Genomic DNA, 19560 nt, shown 5'->3' with positions numbered 1-19560 from the left:
CTTATATAGAGTGCCCAGGACCCCAGCCATCCCACGTTACACAGGGTTCAATGTATACTAAGACAGGGCGTTACTGGTAACGCCAGCTATAAAGAGCTATAAATGACCTTTAGACTACAGAGTGAACGCCTGACCGTTGCCATCCTGAGTGACTTTAGATTTTATGTACTCCGAGCGGTTTCTTGTATGGTCGAGTGACTTCATCCTGGTCGAATGGAATTGGGGTATCCGAGTGGGATAATTGGTCGAGTGGATTGCACTCCAAGGTTACTTCAGTCGGTATCCTTTGTTATACTTTGAATGTTCTTGACCCTAGGGTAGTGACTTTGGGTAGGGTGTCTAGGTCAGGCCTGTAACCCTACCCTAGGTCCATGGCATCGTCATTGGGTGGGTAATATGGACCTTTTCCTAGTTAAGACTTAAGAATCACTTGATACTATGGAGTTTGAACAAAATCTCCATTACCGAATCAATCATTGACATGGCCAATAGAAACCACATTGCGTTCCTTTTGGTAGTCCCGTTCCATCGTAAGATCATATTTTGAACAGAGAAATTCTACGAGCGAATAAGCCTTACCAGTTGCCAGTAGTACCAGCGCATTTTCTTAAAGACTTTCCTGTGAATACAACACCAATCTTAATTTACACCTTGCTAGTCAGATGCTCACATATTTGATGATAATCCTGTGTCAGTTTCAGAAGCTATTTGAACCTCATTACATTGACAACTCATCAAGCACGAGGCATATATTCTCTCATGACTGAAGACCTGAAGTACACGTAGGAGGAGTCTGTGCTTCCTGTATGTGATCATCATGTGCTGTTTCATCAGCCTCTTGAATTCTGTCCTTGTCTGCTCGAAGAGATGCCTTCCCCACACCTCTTGACACTTCACAATTTGACAACAATAACTCAGCAACTCCATGTCGGTGATGTCATAATCAAACACTTCCACTATGAATCCACTAACTCAGCATCTGTCTGCAATGTTATAATCCTCCCAAAAACTGTCTTGTTGAGTTGCCAAGTCATCTCATTTGCACTTCCCATCCACCAGGTGCCTGTATTTTTCTTCAAAGCATACACTGCACTACTGCAGTGTATGCCACCAGGCTTGCCAAACAGCTCAAGTGCTTCAAAATCCATTGAGCACTATATGGAACTAATTATACATTTTTTGATTCAGAGACAGAAACGTCAAGTTCAACTGAACTATATCCAGGAAGCTTGTCGACTTTAACTTCCTTCATGAAGCCTCTTATTCTCTCTGCATCACCATACCTTCCAGCATCTGAATATATGTTTGCCAAGCTCATGTAGTAGCCGCTCTTTGCAGGAGACATGCTCATCAATCTCTTTGAAATCCGTTCAGCAGCGTCCATTTCACCATGCGCTCGGCAAGCTGCCAACACACTACCAAGGATAGCCTCGTCAGGCTGGCAAGGCATTTCCTCTATGAGATTTACTGCCTCAAGAACACGGCCTGCCCTTGTCTGCTCGAAGAAATGCCTTCCCCGCACCTCTTGACACTTCACAACTTGACAATACTAACTCAGCAACTACCATGTCACTAATGTCATAATCAAACACTTCCACTATGAGTGCACTAACTCAGCATCTCTCTGTAATGTTATAATCCTCCCCAAAAACTGTCTTGTTGAGTTGCCAAGTCATCTCATTTGCACTTCCCATCCACCAGGTGCCTATATTTTTCTTCAAAGCATACACTGCACTGAGTGTATGCCACCAGGCTTGCCAAACAGCTCAAATGCTTCAAAATCCATTGCGCACTATATGGAACTAATTATACATTTTTTGATTCAGAGACAGAAACATCGAGTTCAACTGAACTATATCCAGGAAGCTTGTCGACTTTAACTTCCTTCATGAAGCCTCTTATTCTCTCTGCATCACCATACCTTCCAGCATCTGAATATATGTTTGCCAAGCTCATGTAGTAGCCGCTCTTTGCAGGAGACATGCTCATCAATCTCTTTGAAATCCGTTCAGCAGCGTCCATTTCACCATGCACTCGGCAAGCTGCCAACACACTACCAAGGATAGCCTCGTCAGGCTGGCAAGGCATTTCCTCTATGAGATTTACTGCCTCAAGAACACGGCCTGCCCTCCCTAACGCATCAGCCATGCAAGAGTAATGCTTAAGCTCACGCTTGATGCCCCGCTGTTTCATCTGCTCGAATATAGCATACGCTTTGTCCACCATGCCTGAATGCGCACAGGCCGACAGGGCACCAAGAAAGGTGACTGAGTTCTGTTCCACTCCTTTGGCCACCATTTCATCAAAGAGCCTCAGAGCAACATCAGGACGCCCATTCAAACCATGGCCAACAATCAGAGCACTCCACGAGATAACATCCCGCCTGGGCATCGCAGAAAATACGCATTCGGCGGATTCAAGCTCGCCGCACTTGACGTACATGTCCACAAGCGCGTTCCCCAGAGACAGCGGCATCCCCAGGAACATCCGGACGCAGCATGCGTGCACGCTTCTCCCATGGCGCCGCCACCCGAGCTGGCCACACGCGAGAAGAAGGCTGACCATGACCACCGCATCCAGCTGCACCTCGGCCACCACCATCCCCTGGAACAGCCGCAGAGCCTCCTCTGGCTGCCCACCCTGCGCGTACGCGGACAGCATGGACGTCCACAGAACGGCATCCCTCTCGCGCATTCCGTCGAACAGCCTCCGCGCGTCGGGGAGGTTGGGCATGCCCGCGTAGCACTGCACGAGCGCGGACGCCACGAAGAGGTTTCCGTGGGCGCCAAGCTTGACGGAGAGGGCGTGCGAGGAGGCGGCCAGGGCGGCGGAGCCGGTGAGCGCGCAGCTGCGGAGGACCGGGGGCAGGGTGAAGTGGTCGGGCGGGAAGCCCCGCGCGAGCATGTCACGGAAGGCGAGGAGCGCCAGCGAGGGGCGGCCGGAGCGCGCGAGCGAGGCGACGAGGGCGTTGAAGGTGGCGAGCGTGGCGGGAGCCGGCATGCGGTGCGGCCGAGAGCGTGGCAACGCCGGTCGTCGTGTCTCGTCCGAACGGCGGAGCTTTTTGTCTCTTTTTTTTTTCCTTTCTTTCTGACTAAGACCGAAGAGCGCGGAGTTTTTCCTGACGAAGGAGAAGTGGGCTCGCCAACTAAACAGAGTGGAGTTTTCTTGTTTTGTGCAGGGACCAACAGGATGAAGTTGACGGAAGCCTGTTAGACTTTTGGGTTGCTGGGCCTTTTCTCTCATTTCTGTGCCCGGCAGGAATGGACAACAGAGTTGGCCATCAAATTTTGCTAAAAAAAATGTTGGCCATCAAATAATTTCTGGTAACACTTCATGAAGTGTAAAAAATAGTTTGCGCAATTTTTCTCACGTTCATCAAGCATTAAAAATGATCATGAAGTGTGAAAAATAGTTTGCGCAATTTCTAAAACTGTTCACAACGATCAAAAAATGGTTGGTGTAATTATTCAAATTTCCAAATTAATTTTACCACATTTTATATAAAAATCCTGAAAATGTAAAAACATCGTGTGATTAATTTATAGTAAAATGTTCATACATTTAAAATAATGTTCTTCACAGTTAAAAACAAAGTTCCTGAAATGTAAAATAATCTTCAAGGAATTTCAAAAAATTATTGCATAAAAAATCATGAACAGTTAAGAAATGTTCGCATGTTTTACAAACTATTCATGACATTCGTTAAAAATGTTCAATGTGCATTGATAGTTGTGTCTTGAAAATGTCAGTGTGCATTTAAAAAAAATTAACATGTACAGAATGTACATCATGTATTAGAAAAGTATTCAATGTGTATCTAAAGAATGTTGAACCTGTATGAAAAAATTCGCCATGTATTTTAAAGAAGTCAACATGTATTTTGGAAAACTAAAAGAAAGAAGGAACAGAAAAGGCAGAAAATAAAAAATAGTACAAATGAAAACAAAAAACAAAAACAAAAAATTAAAGAAACAAAAAAAGGGGAAGAAAACCGCATGGATGATTCCAAACCAACCACTACTCTACATGGAACTTTCTCAGAACCCCTCAGGGAGCCATTGTTAGGCCGACCCATTACTTGTTCGGTCTCACAATGCAAGGCATAGTCTTCGGAAAAATCCTATATGGCGCTCTAAGCGCCCGTTATAGGATTAACCAGACAGGACGCATACCCCCCACATCGCGATGGTCCGGCCCATTTACTTATTTTATTTTGCTTTTTACAAAAGCAAAAAAGTGTGCTCATGTGAGATTCGAACAACTGACTCCCTGCATCAAGGTTCGTTGTCGTAACCACCCCACAACCCAGAGGGCACTAATTACTTCAATCTTTTTCGGTCTTTTTTTCTGCTTTTCTTTTTCTTTTTCCATCTTTCCTTTTTCTTTTTCCCTTCTTTTATTTTATTTTTTTCCTTTTATTTCTTCTTCCTGGTTTGATGAAATTTTATTTAAATTCATGAACCTTTTTCGAATATCATGAACTTGCATCAAATTCAATGACCATTTTTGAAAATTGATGAACTTTTTTTAAATATGATGATTTTTCAAAATTTTAAAACTTCTTCAAAAACGATATACTTTTCTCCAAAATTGATGAACTTTTTTAAAAAAATTGATGAATTTATTTTAACATTCGGTGAACTTTTTTCTAATTCAATGCACTTTTTTCAGGTTCGACGAACTTATTTCAAATTCGATGGACTGTTTTCAAAATCAATGAAAATCTTTTCAAAATCGGTAAATTGTTTCAAAATCATTGAACATTTTTCAAAATCGAGAAGTTTTTTTCATAATTTGTTATCTTTTTGTGTTATTTTTTCCATATTTATGAATTTTTAAAACCCGGCAACATTTTGTAAATCCACGTTCTTTTTATATTTCACGAACATATTCAAAATCATAAAAAACGGAGGGCGATTTTCCCCCTGAAATAGCATCTCAGCCAAAAAAAAGGAAAAGAAATCAATGTGAGTTGATCGAGAGCGAAGGAACGAAGCGAAGCAGGAGCGAGGGAACGAAGCCAGAGTGGGCCAGTCCATGAAGGGGGCAGGCGTGCGCGCCAGTTGCTCCCAGTGGCACTTAAGGCGCCACTTAGGAGCTTCCTAGTCTTCGGGACCTTCCCCGTGCATGTAGCCCCGTTCCTATTCAGCGCTTTAAGCACCCATTACAGGCATTCCTGCTAACGGGCGCACACCCCTTCCCCCTTCCATCGGTACTAACGGGCCGGCCCATCGCCCCTTTGGCTATAAGGTTTTATACCGCAAAAAATGGTACTCCAGGTAGAATCGAACATGAGACCTCCAGAATCCATAGACGATGCACTAACGACCGCGACACCCAGCCTGCTGTGAAAACTAACATCTATTCTTTTCCTGTATTCTTTCGAGTTATCCTTTTCCACTTTCCCATTTTTCCATTTTCCATTTTCCATTTTCTGTTTTTTTTCTTTTTTCTCTTCTTCCTTTTTCAAATGGATTAACGTTTTTATATTTTCTATGAAATTTTTCGAAAATCAATGAACTATGGAGAACTCTTTATTTAGACCGATTGATTTCTGGCTGCCGCAAACCTCCCCGTGAGCCATCCGATCGGGTTTGATCGTGCGGCGTTGGATTCTCTCACGTGCCCGCCTGGATACTCTCGCTGGCAACACGGGCTTGTTCCAATCGCGTGGTGTCTCGCGGATATCGAAGCAGAGGACTCAGATCCGGGCGCTACCCAGGCAGCAGCTGACGTGAGAGGCGACGCGACGGCATCCGAAGCGGCGAAGCGGCGAAGCGACGGCGACGGGAAGTGGAGGCGCGCACGGCGACAACTGACAGCATCGACGACGATGCTCCGCCGCACAGGTATTCCACACCCGCCCCCAAATCGAACCGAAATGATAGGTCTCAGTACAGGATAAAGGCTCCCAACGACCCCCTCCAAATTCACAGTGGTACGCATGTGGGAGATCGAGGACCGGCGCTCTAGGGGCGGAGGGGACTTGACAGCGAGATGATTGTGGGGCGGAGGGGCTCGTTGGGAGCCTTTAGGTCAGGGACGATAAGGTCAGGGGGTGGTTGCTGGATAGATCGTGTGTGTGTGTGACGAATTTGCTTTGTTTTACATTAGCGAATCCACAGCCAACGCAGCAAATCCACTGTGAGAGGTGATCTGATCTGCTGTTTCACAACAACAGGAATGTTCTTCAAAGTTTAGACTGGAAGTGTTGCTTCATTTGTAGCACAGAATCTAGTGTTCTTTATTTAATTTTCAGAGCACTAATTGTAAGCAGCAGCAGGAATGTTTGTTGTCCAGACTGGGATGTACCTTTTTGTTCTCTTTTTTCTAGTAGTGGGCTTGATTCTACGCAACTGGGAGTGGTGCTTCATATGTAGCATAGACTCTAGTTGTTTTGTGTTCATTTCAGAGCAGCGATTTGCAGTTTGCACACAACAGCAGGAATGTTTTGTTGTCCAGACTGGGATGTGCTTTTTGTTTTCTGTTTTCTAGTCATGGACTTGATTCTACGCAAGTGAGAGTGGTGGTGTTTCAGTGCAACACAGACTCTAGTGGTTTTTTTGTTCATTTTTCTAGGACCCCCTTTGTCAAAAAATGAGGCTTGCGACTACATGCATGGTGTGCTACATAATGTGATAACGATTCATTAGTAACTTTGTTTCATCAGCAGGTTTACCTCTTTGCATGTTTGCTGCTAGACAGTGTGTTTTTTCTTATTTTTTGTTATCAGTGGGCAGTGGCTAATCGATGACATACATGCAGTAGGGTATTATATCCAGGGATGATGTGCTCTTTTGTTTTATCGGTAATATGCAAATGTAGAGGTGGGGGTTTATATCCAGGGGTGATGTGTTTTATTTGTTTTGTTGGTAATATGCAGATGTAGTGGTGATGGTTTTTTATCTAGCAATTTGTGTTTCAGCAAGTAGTGGCAATGTAGAGTGTAACGCCCGGGTAATCAAGCTACAGTAATTCCCCGCTAATCATGCCACGTCACCTCGGTTACTGTTGTTAACCGTGCGATGATCCAAAACCGTTTCAAAATTCAAATTTAAATTAATGTCGACAATAAAAGTTTTTCAAAAATTGAAACAAAAATGTTCGGTTGGTGCCGAATATTACAAGGGTAATTATAATAAAGAAAACATATTTTTATAAAATGCCTAAATAAATTAAATTGAAATAAAACAGAAAAAAAAGAAAAAATACAAAAGAGAAAACAAAAAAAGGAAGGAAACCCCCCACTGGACCCTGGCCCAACTGGACCAACCCCCAGGCCCAGCCGGCCGGCCCACCGACGCCCCCACTCCCTTATCCACTCCTCCCCCCACTCCCACAGTACCCACCGACACTCCCCCCCCCCCACGAAATATCCCCCCCTCTCCCTCGATTGGATCGGGATCGAGGAGGAGGCCATCGCCGTCGCGCTCGACCCCGCCGCCGCCTGGACGTCGCCGGAGCACTACCCCGCCGGCCTGCTTCCCCCTCCTCCCCTGCGCCGGTCGTCCCCGTCGCTCCTCCCCGCGCTCACTGCCCAGACCCCGCCCCCCCCCCCCCCGTGAGGACCCCCTCCTTCTCCTCTTCCCCACGCCCCGCCGGTGCGCGCCCGCCGTGGCCGCGTCCGGCCACTGCGCACGCCCCGCCACCGCACCTCCTCCCGCAGCTCCGCCCGGCCTCGCCCCGTTCTGCCCCGTCGCGCACACCCGCCCTGGCCACCGGCCTCGCCTCGCCGCACCCTCTGCGGGCGAGCGCCCGCCCGACGCCCCCGCCGGCGCCGTTCGCCTCCATCGCGTCGCGGCCAGCTCCGCCCTACCCCCTGCTCCCCGTGGCCACGCACTGCGTGTCGAGGCCGCCGCCGCACTTGCCGTCCCGCTCCGCCGCGGCACTCGCCCTGCGCCGCTCCTGGCCCCGCCCCTCACCTCGCTGCCCCCCACTCGGGCCGGCTGCGGCCGCCCTACCATGGCCGCCGGCCAGCCAGCACGCGGCCGGGGCCAGCGCCCCGCCACGGCCGGAGCCCCGTTCGGGCGCCCCGCCCGCTTCGCCCTTTTCCGCTCGGGTTCGCCGGCCCCGTTGCACGCTCGGCCCGTTAGGGGCCCTGGCCCAATGACAGCCGGGGTCCACCCCCAGAACATTTTAATGAAAAAAAGAATTAATAAAAATAAATAAATAAATAAAGAAAATAAAAATAAAAATAAATTTAATTAATTAATTAACTAAATTAATTAAGTTAATTAATCCTGTTTAAATTAATCTAATTAGTTAATTAATTTAACTAAACAGTAGTTAATTAGCTAACAGCCCCTGACAGGTGGGACCCACCTGTCAGGTTGACCAGGTCAATGGTCAACATTGACTGCAGACGTCAGCATGACATCATGCTGATGTCATAAATCCAAATTTCGAATTAAATTAAATAATTAATTAAATTCCAGAAATTAATAAATTCTTTTGAAAAATCATATCTTTTAATCCGTAACCCGGATGGAAATACTTTGTACATGAAAGTTGCTCAGAACGACGAGACGAATCCGGATACGCAGCCCGTTCGTCCGCCACACATCCGTAGCATAGCAAACCTGTAACATTTCACCTCCGGTTCATCTGTCCGAAAACACAAAACATCGGGAATACTTTCCCGGATGTTCCCCCCCCCTTCGCCGGTACCACCTACTGTCGCGTTAGGACACACCTCGCACTGCTCATTGTCATGTCACGCATCGTCATGCTTATGTTTGCATTGTATTTACTGTTTCTTCCCCCCTCTTCTCTCCGGTAGACTACGAGACCGACACTGCTGCTGCCCAGTTCGACTACGGAGTTGACGACCCCTCCTACTTGTCAGAGCAACCAGGCAAGCCCCCCCTTGATCACCAGATATAGCCTATTCTTCTCTATACTGCTTGCATTAGGGTAGTGTAGCATGTTACTGCTTTCCGATATCCTATCCTGATGCATAGCCTATCCTTGCTACTACTGTTGTTACCTTTACCTGCAATCCTACATGCTAGTATAGGATGCTAGTTTTCCATCAGTGGCCCTACATTCTTGTCCGTCTGCTGTGCTATACTATCGGGCCGTGATCACCTGGGCGGTGATCACGGGCATATACTTATATACTATATACATGACACATGTGATGACTAAAGTCGGGTCGGCTCGTAGGAGTACCCGCAAGTGGATCTTTGTGGCGGAGCGACAGGGCAGGTTGAGACCGCCTAGGTGAGAGGTGGGCCTGGCCCTGGTCGACGTTCGCGGATACTTAACACGCTTAACGAGATCTTGGTATTTGATCTGAGTCTGGCCATTTGGTCTATACGCACTAGCCATCTACGCGGGAGTAGTTATGGGTATCCCAGCGTCGTGGTATCAGCCGAAGCCTTCGTGACGTCAGCGACTGAGTGGCGCGCGCCGTGTTGGACCGCTTTGACGTAACCGCCGTGATCGTGTGGGTTGCTAGGTCTGCTCGCGGCCGCGTTCGCAACGTGCAGGTGTGCTATGGGCGATGGGCCCAGACCCCTGTGCGCTTAGGATTAGACCGGCGTGCTGATCGCTCTGTTGTGCTTAGGTAGGGCTGCGACGTGTTGATCTTCCGAGGCCGGGCATGACCCAGGAAAGTGTGTCCGGCCGAATGGGATCAAGCGTGTTGGGTTATTTGGTGCACCCCTGCAGGGAAGTTAATCTATTCGAATAGCCGTGATCTTCGGTAACAGGACGACCCGGAGTTGTACCTTGACCTTATGTCAACTAGAACCGGATACTGAATAAAATACACCCTTCCAAGTGCCAGATACAACCTGGTGATCGCTCTCTAACAGGGCGACGAGGAGGGGATCGCCGGGTAGGATTATGCTACGCGATGCTACTTGGAGGACTTCAATCTACTCTCTTCTACATGCTGCAAGATGGAGATGACCAGAAGCGTAGTCTTCGACAGGACTAGCTATCCCCCTTTTATTCTGGCATTCTGCAGTTCAGTCCACTGATATGCCCCTTTACACATATACCCATGCATATGTAGTGTAGCTCCTTGCTTGCGAGTACTTTGGATGAGTACTCACGGTTGCCTTTCTCCCTCTTTTCCCCCCTTTCCTTTCTACCTGGTTGCCGCAACCAGATGCTGGAGCCCAGGAGCCGGACGCCACCGTCGACGACGACTCCTACGACACTGGAGGTGCCTACTACTACGTGCAGGCCGCTGATGACGACCAGGAGTAGTTAGGAGGATCCCAGGCAGGAGGTCTGCGCCTCGTTCGATCTGTATCCCAGTTTGTGCTAGCCTTCTTAAGGCAAACTTGTTTAACTTATGTCTGTACTCAGATATTGTTGCTTCCGCTGACTCGTCTGTGATCGAGCACTTGTATTCGAGCCCTCGAGGCCCCTGGCTTGTATTATGATGCCTGTATGACTTATTTATGTTGTAGAGTTGTGTTGTGATATCTTCCCGTGAGTCCCTGATCTTGATCGTACACATTTGCGTGCATGATTAGTGTACGGTCAAATCGGGGGCGTCACAAGTTGGTATCAGAGCCGACTGCCTGTAGGAATCCCCCTTCCCACACTCCTTGGCCGAAGTCGAGTCTAGACATTACAAAAACTTTTACTAACATGGCTGTGTGTCTTACGGGCCCACGTCGCCATTGGGTGGTACTAGGATCTTTTACTCCTCGACCTTTACTCTGGGACTCTGAACTCTCTTCTACTCGGGTTAAACGAATTTACTAACTCTAACACTAGGATCCCGTGACCGCATTCACCCCAAAGTTGGATAAGCCATAGTTGTTTCTTAGAATAGTATTTTGAACAATTCACACACTGTCATTTGACTCCTTCGAAACGTCTTTGCTTTCAGATGGAACCCACGAGGCAGGTCGTGCGTCACACGACGGCCATTGGTGCATCGGGATCACCGGCTGTGCTAGCTGAGATGATGACCTATCTAGGTTATCGCTGGCACCTTGAGTACACCATCTACGAGGAGTACCAGGACTTTAACCAGGAGCAGTACCGTGCCATCGTCCACCTCTACTCGCGGGAGTATGACTCCACTACTGTGCTGCACACCGCTCATGGTGTTGGTGTGACCATCGATATGGCTGTCCACGATGCTGCCTATGCTGCTCTGACACGTCTTCGTGGAGAGTATCGGGAGTTGGACACCTCCCCTTTCAGGCACATTGCTATCGCATCTGATGTTGGTGCGGAGGGATACTATACTGCTGCCTACTCCACTGTCACCCGAGAGCCCTTCTACCATCAGAACCTGGTTCTGCATGCTGATGGGCTGGATCGAGCTAACCGAGCTCTTCGCCACGAGATGTACACCACCCGTCAGTACGTTTACCGTGCTCTGACGCTGCTGCACCCCTTTGTCCGATCTGGACAGCTACCGCGTACTGCGACCTACCCAGCCAGGACCGTGATGCCCCACGGTGTCGGTTGGCCAGAGGTGGGAGGCTACTCTCCCGCACTTGGTCCTCTTCTGCCACCTGAGCGTCGGGCTCTACACCTGAGTATCCGCGGCCCCCAGTCTGCTGACGTGGAGGGCTATCCGTTCCCTCACTACCAGCTGTCGGGCTACGATTACCTCCACAGTACCTCTTGGGACTGATGTAGGCTTGCTTGTAGTGTTAGATGCATTCGCCGCGAGCCTGTGTGCCGCCTATGTTGTTTTAGTCTATGTACTGAACTCTGTGTACTGAACTCTATGCATGACCCCTTTTGTAAGTTATGCCGACTACTATGTAGTAGCTATCGTGCTCCTTTCATGATGCATGTTTCATCATGAATGATTCTTGTCTTTGCAAATTTCTCAATGCTGAACTACCCCTGTTATATATTAGCAGGATGGTTAGACCAGGTGGTCGTGATAGTGGTGGCAATGCCCCACCACCACCTGAGTACATGGCTGGTATGATCCAACAGTTTGAACTGAACCGCCAATTCATGGAAAATATGATGGCTCAGTTTCCTCGCCCCAATATGGACCAGCAACCAACCCTAGTAACTCTGCAGGATTTCATGCGCCTCAATCCAACTGTGTACCGCAGCTCAACTCAGCCTCTGGATGCTGATGACTGGCTCCGTGACATCACCTATGAGATGGAGTCTACCGATGTAGCCCCTGCCAGCTATGTCAACTTTGCTTCCTTCTTTCTGAAGGGACCCGCAGCTCAATGGTGGGACAGCCACAGGCGTACTCTGCCAGCTGGAACAATCATCACCTGGCCAGACTTCCAAGCTGCTTTCCGTGCCCGCTTCATTCCTCAGGGAGTCATGGACCGGAAGAAGCGTGAGTTCCGCAACCTCACCCAAGGCAACAAAACTGTTGAAGCTTATCAACGGGAGTTTCTGGACTTGTCCCGCTATGCTGAAGAAGACATTGCAACTGATGCTCGCAGATAGGAGAAGTTCCGTGATGGACTACAAGCTGACATCAAGCTCGCACTTCTAGTGCATGACTTCGCCGATTTCGCCACCTTGGTGAATAAGGCCATCAATGTCGAGACTGGTCTGCAGGAATACCAGAGCTCTCAGATACGCAACCGTGACACTGGCTCATCTTCGGGCCCGCCCTCGCAGAAGCGAAAGATATGGATCCCGAACAGCATGTACCGTCCAAATGCACCTGCTCCAAGGAAATCTTATGCTGCACCGCGTCTGCCTCCTCCACCATCTAGGCAGTCAAAGCTACCAGCTCCCCCACCTGGGGCTCCTGTTCCCACTCCCGATAATGGTCTGTGCTACAAGTGTGGTCAACCGGGTCACTTTGCCAGGAACTGCTACCAGAATCAGAACCAGAATCAACTGGCCCTTCCAGCAGCTGGCCGTGGTAACAACCAGCCCCGCAACAACAATGCTAAGTCTTATGGTCGTGCTCATGCCAACCACGTTGATCTCAACGAAGCTCAAGACCAGCCTCCTACTGTGATGGGTACACTCCTCGTAAATTCAGTACCAGCATCCGTTTTATTTGATACAGGAGCATCCCATTCATTCATATCAGCAGAATTTGCATTCTTGCATGGCATTAAATACGAAGAGATGAACACTCCGCTAGTGGTACACACCCCTGCGGGCCAATGTCAAACCTCTATGGTTAGTCACGACGTTCCTGTTGAAATTGAAGGACTAGAATTTCTTGTCTCTCCCATCGTACTGAAGTCCTGTAGCATTGATCTCATTCTGGGAATGAATTGGTTAAAAGCGCATACTGCTTCAATCGTTTGCACCACTAAGACCGTCCATCTGCTACACCCTTCAGATGAGATAGTTACTTACCAAGCCCATCTGGTGCAAAATGCCGAGGCAAGGCTCTATGCATTGAATGCATTGAACGTTGCACCACTCGAGGGCATTGAAAACAATCCCGTCGTGCGTGAATTCCTCGACGTCTTCCTGAAGAACTTCCAGGGATTCCCCCTGCTAGAGCTGTCGAATTCATCATCGACTTGAAACCAGGCACCACTCCTATAGCCAAGTGACCCTACAAGATGCCGCCGCATGAACTCCTTAAGCTTAAGGAGGAAATCAACAATTCTCTTCGCAAAGGATTCATTCGCCCAAGTTGCTCTCCTTGGGGAGCACCTTCTCTCTTTGTCAAGAAGAAGGATGGGACAAACCGATTAGTTCAAGACTACCGTCCTATAAACCAAGCTACCATTCAGAATAAGTATCCTCTTCCTCAGATCAATGATTTGTATGATCAACTGGCTGGTTTATCAGTGTTCTCTAAGCTCGACTTGAGGTTGGGTTACCACCAGATCCGTGTTCGCGAAGAGGATATCCCAAAGACCGCCTTCGTGACTCGCTATGGTTCATACGAGTACACCGTCATGTCTTTCGGTTTAACCAATGCTCCAGCCACCTTCTCTCGTCTGATGAACTATATATTCATGGATTACCTCGACAAGTTCGTTGTGGTTTATCTGGATGATATCCTGGTATTTTCCAAGAACGAAGAAGAACATGCTGAACACCTTCGACTTGTGCTGGAAAAGCTACGAGAACATCAACTATATGCCAAGTTCTCCAAATGTGAATTCTGGCTACCGGAAGTAACCTATCTTGGGCATGTCATCTCAAAGGATGGTATTGCCGTCAACCCTGAACGAGTCCAGGCTATCCTTGATTGGACTCCTCCCAAGAACGTTAAGCAAGTCAGAAGTTTTCTCGGTCTCGCCAGCTATTGCCGTCGATTCGTCGAGAACTTCTCCAAGATCACCAGGCCTCTGACTAACCTGTTGCATAAGGGCGTCAAGTTCCAATGGACAGACAAATGTCAAGAAAGTTTCCAGGCACTCAAAGACAAGTTGACTTCTGCCCCAGTTCTAGCTCCACCTGATACTAAGAAGGACTTCGTCATTTACTGCGACGCTTCCCGTCAAGGATTAGGCTGTGTCCTAATGCAAGACCGCAAAGTGACTGCTTATGCCTCTCGGCAATTGCGCCCTCACGAAGAGAACTACCCAGTTCACGACCTCGAACTTGCTGCTGTCATTCATGCGCTGAAGCAGTGGCGGCATTACCTTCTCGGTAATCATTGCGAGATCTTCACTGACCACCAAAGTCTGAAGTATCTGTTTACTCAGCCAGACCTGAACCTCCGTCAGCAGAGATGGATGGAGCTTGTTGCAGACTTTGACTTGGGTATTTCCTATACGCCAGGCAAGGCTAATGTAATGGCTGATGCCTTGAGCCGCAAGTCTTACTGCAACCACCTCCAGGTTCACAAAGTTCAGCCCTCGCTTGTTGAAGAATTCAGGAAGCTGAACCTCCATATTGTTCCTCCGGGTGCACTCGCTCCCCCTCCTAAGGAGTTTGGCAAGGTGAACCTCCACGTTGTTACCCAGGGTTCCCTCAATACCCTAGTCGCTAAACCAGATCTCGTGGACAGCATCAAAAGGCTACAGAAGTATGACTCTGAAGCCCACAAGATTAAGCGCTACCTCGCAGAAGGAAAGCCCTCATTCTTCACTATTGCTGAAGATGGCACCTTATACTTCAAGGGCCGCCTAGTGGTGCCATGTGCAGAGAAAAACCTGGATATGACACAGGAAGTTATGAAAGAAGCTCATGATACGCCTCTATGTATCCATCCTGGTAGTACAAAGATGTACCAAGATATCCGTCAGAGATTCTGGTGGTCTAATATGAAGCAAGCCATTGCTCGTTATGTTGCTGAGTGTGACGTTTGCCGTCGTATCAAAGCAGAACATCAAAGGCCTGCTGGAACTCTGCAACCTATCTCTATTCCTGAATGGAAATGGGACCATGTTGAGATGGACTTCGTCACTGGATTTCCCAAATCACAGAAAGGTAATGATGCTATTCTTGTTGTCATTGACCGGCTTTCCAAAGTTGCACATTTTCTGGCGGTCAAAGAAACGATCACTGCTAGCCAGTTGGCAACGCTCTATATGTCCAGGATTGTTTCACTCCACGGTATTCCATTGGTTATCAGTTCAGACCGTGGCAGCTTATTCACTTCAAGATTCTGGGCAAGTTTCCAAGAAGCCACGGGAACTCATCTGTCATTCAGTACTGCGTTTCATCCTTAGTCGCAAGGGCAAGTTGAACGCGTCAACCAAGTTCTCGAAGATATGCTTCGAGCTTGTGTTATTTCCTTCGGCAAGAAATGGGAGGAATCTCTCCCGTATGCTGAGTTCTCTTATAATAATAGCTATCAAGCTAGTCTGAAGATGGCCCCCTTTGAAGTGTTATATGGACGAAAGTGCCGAACCCCTCTGAACTGGTCAGAAACTGGGGAACGTCCACTCTTCGGTCCGGATATTATCCAACATGCCGAAGAACAAGTCCGCATTATTCGTGAGAATCTCAAGACTGCTCAGTCACGTCAGAAGAGTCAGTATGACCGTCATCATAAAGACATGGTCTATCAACCTGGCGAAAAGGCTTATCTTCGAGTCACACCAATGAAGGGTGCTCACCGCTTCAGAATCAAGGGCAAACTAGCTCCTCGATATATTGGCCCATTCACTATTCTCGAAAGGCGTGGAAAAGTGGCATACCAACTGGAGCTTCCGCCGAACCTTTCTCAGGTTCATGATGTGTTCCATGTGTCATAGCTCCGCCGTTGCTTCAAGGACCCAATCCGAGCAGTGGATCATGAAGTGCTCGAATTGCAGCAGGACCTCTCCTATAAGGAGCATCCGGTCCGCATTCTCGACCAAGCTGAACGCCGCACACGTCACAAGGCGATCAAGTTCCTCAAAGTCCAGTGGTCGCACCATTCTGAAGATGAAGCCACTTGGGAACGAGAGGATCGTCTGCGCGAAGAATACCCCGCATTTTTCCTTCTACCTCCTAAATCTCGGGACGAGATTTCTTGTAGTGGAGGAGATTTGTAACGCCCGGGTAATCAAGCTACAGTAATTCCCCGCTAATCATGCCACGTCACCTCGGTTACTGTTGTTAACCGTGCGATGATCCAAAACCGTTTCAAAATTCAAATTTAAATTTATGTCGACAATAAAAGTTTTTCAAAAATTGAAACAAAAATGTTCGGTGGGTGCCGAATATTACAAGGGTAATTATAATAAAGAAAACATATTTTTATAAAATGCCTAAATAAATTAAATTGAAATAAAACAGAAAGCAAATAAATAAAAGAAAAAAATACAAAAGAGAAAACAAAAAAACAAAAAAAGGGAAGAAAACCCCACCCACTGGACCCTGGCCCAACTGGGCCAACCCCCAGGCCCAGCCGGCCGGCCCACCGACGCCCCCACTCCCTTATCCACTCCTCCCCCACTCCCATAGTACCCACCGACACCCCCCCACGAAATATCCCCCCCTCCCCCGATTGGATCGGGATCGAGGAGGAGGCCATCGCCGTCGCGCTCGACCCCGCCGCCGCCTGGACGTCGCCGGAGCACTCCCCCGCCGGCCTGCTTCCCCCTCCTCCCCTGCGCCGGTCGTCCCCGTTGCTCCTCCCCGCGCTCACTGCCCAGACCCCGCGCCCCCCGTGAGGACCCCCCTCCTTCTCCTCTTCCCCACGCCCCGCCGGTGCGTGCCCGCATGCGCCCGCCGTGGCCGCGTCCGGCCACTGCGCACGCCCCGCCACCGCACCTCCTCCCGCAGCTCCGCCCGGCCTCGCCCCGTTCTGCCCCGTCGCGCACACCCACCCTGGCCACAGGCCTCGCCTCGCCGCACCCTCTGCGGGCGAGCGCCCGCCCGACGCTCCCGCCGGCGCCGTTCGCCTCCATCGCGCCGCGGCCCGCTCCGCCCTACCCCCTGCTCCCCGTGGCCACGCACTGCGTGCCGAGGCAGCCGCCGCACTTGCCGTCCCGCTCCGCCGCAGCACTCGCCCTGCGCCGCTCCTGGCCCCGCCCCTCACCTCGCTGCCCCCCACTCGGGCCGGCTGCGGCCGCCCTACCATGGCCGCCCGCCAGCCAGCACGCGGCCGGGGCCAGCGCCCCGCCACGGCCGGAGCCCCGTTCGGGCGCCCCGCCCGCTTCGCCCTTTTCCGCTCGGGTTCGCCCGCCCCGTTGCACGCTCGGCCCGTTAGGGGCCCTGGCCCAATGACAGCCGGGGTCCACCCCCCAGAACATTTTAATAAAAAAGGAATTAATAAAAATAAATAAATAAATAAAGAAAATAAAAATAAAAATAAAACAAATAATAAAAATAAATTTAATTAATTAATTAAGTTAATTAATCCTGTTTAAATTAATCTAATTAGTTAATTAATTTAAATAAACAGTAGTTAATTAGCTAACAGCCCCTGACAGGTGGGACCCACCTGTCAGGTTGACCAGGTCAACGGTCAACGTTGACTGCTGACGTTAGCATGACATCATGCTGATGTCATAAATCCAAATTTCGAATTAAATTAAATAATTAATTAAATTCCAGAAATTAATAAATTCTTTTGAAAATCATATCTTTTAATCCGTAACCCGGATGGAAATACTTTGTACATGAAAGTTGCTCAGAACGACGAGACGAATCCGGATACGCAACCCATTCGTCCGCCACACATCCGTAGCATAGCAAACCTGTAACATTTCACCTCCGGTTCATCTGTCCAAAAACGCAAAACATCGGGAATACTTTTCCGGATGTTCCCCCCTTCGCTGGTACCACCTACTGTCGCGTTAGGACACACCTTGCACTGCTCATTGTCATGTCACGCATCGTCATGCTTATGTTTGCATTGTATTTACTGTTTCTTCCCCCCTCTTCTCTCCGGTAGACTACGAGACCGACACTGCTGCTGCCCAGTTCGACTATGGAGTTGACGACCCCTCCTACTTGCCAGAGCAACCAGGCAAGCCCCCCTTGATCACCAGATATCGCCTATTCTTCTCTATACTGCTTGCATTAGGGTAGTGTAGCATGTTACTGCTTTCTGATATCCTATCCTGATGCATAGCCTATCCTTGCTACTACTGTTGTTACCTTTACCTGCAATCCTACATGCTTAGTATAGGATGCTAGTTTTCCATCAGTGGCCCTACATTCTTGTCCGTCTGCTGTGCTATACTATCGGGCCGTGATCACCTGGGCGGTGATCACGGGTATATACTTATATACTATATACATGACACATGTGATGACTAAAGTCGGGTCGGCTCGTAGGAGTACCCGCAAGTGGATCTTTGTGGCGGAGCGACAGGGCAGGTTGAGACCGCCTAGGTGAGAGGTGGGCCTGGCCCTGGTCGACGTTTGTGGATACTTAACACCCTTAACGAGATCTTGGTATTTGATCTGAGTCTGGCCATTTGGTCTATACGCACTAGCCATCTACGCCGGAGTAGTTATGGATATCCCGGCGTCGTGGTATCAGCCGAAGCCTTTGTGACGTCAGCGACTGAGTGGCGCGCGCCGTGTTGGACCGCTTTGACGTAACTGCCGTGATCGTGTGGGTTGCTAGGTCTGCTCGCGGCCGCGTTCGCAACGTGCAGATGTGCTATGGGCGATGGGCCCAGACCCCTGTGCGCTTAGGATTAGACCGGCGTGCTGACCGCTCTGTTGTGCTTAGGTAGGGCTGCGACGTGTTGATCTTCCGAGGCCGGGCATGACCCAGGAAAGTGTGTCCGGCCGAATGGGATCAAGCGTGTTGGGTTATGTGGTGCACCCCTGCAGGGAAGTTAATCTATTCGTATAGCCGTGATCTTCGGTAACAGGACGACCCGGAGTTGTACCTTGACCTTATGACAACTAGAACCGGATACTGAATAAAATACACCCTTTCAAGTGCCAGATACAACCCGGTGATCGCTCTCTAACAGGGCGACGAGGAGGGGATTGCCGGGTAGGATTATGCTACGCGATGCTACTTGGAGGACTTCAATCTACTCTCTTCTACATGCTGCAAGATGGAGATGACCAGAAGCGTAGTCTTCGACAGGACTAGCTATCCCCCTTTTATTCTGGCATTCTGCAGTTCAGTCCACTGATATGCCCCTTTACACATATACCCATGCATATATAGTGTAGCTCCTTGCTTGCGAGTACTTTGGATGAGTACTCACGGTTGCCTTTCTCCCTCTTTTTCCCCCTTTCCTTTCTACCTGGTTGCCGCAACCAGATGCT

General features: G+C 49.1%; 1 protein-coding gene across 1 annotated transcript; it reads right to left on the bottom strand.

The window, feature by feature from the left end:
* Nucleotides 1-476: 476 nt before the first annotated feature.
* On the bottom strand, nt 477-4009 carry LOC109780069 (pentatricopeptide repeat-containing protein At4g14170). Its single transcript, XM_020338658.4, has one exon. It carries the CDS (start codon nt 3241-3243, stop codon nt 1807-1809), a length of 1437 nt encoding a protein of 478 aa, XP_020194247.2. The 5' UTR covers nt 3244-4009; the 3' UTR covers nt 477-1806.
* Between the last annotated feature and the right edge of the window lie 15551 nt (nt 4010-19560).

Source organism: Aegilops tauschii, chromosome 1 (genome assembly GCF_002575655.3).
Source record: "Aegilops tauschii subsp. strangulata cultivar AL8/78 chromosome 1, Aet v6.0, whole genome shotgun sequence".
In the NCBI taxonomy this organism is placed as follows: Eukaryota; Viridiplantae; Streptophyta; class Magnoliopsida; order Poales; family Poaceae; genus Aegilops; species Aegilops tauschii.
The sequence above is the reverse complement of the archived record's forward strand: the minus strand, read 5'-3'. Positions and strand labels throughout refer to the sequence as shown.

Bases quoted from the DNA above. Each gene is read 5' to 3' on its own strand.
- LOC109780069 (XM_020338658.4), bottom strand. From the start codon at position 3,243: ATGAGAGAAAAGGCCCAGCAACCCAAAAGTCTAACAGGCTTCCGTCAA.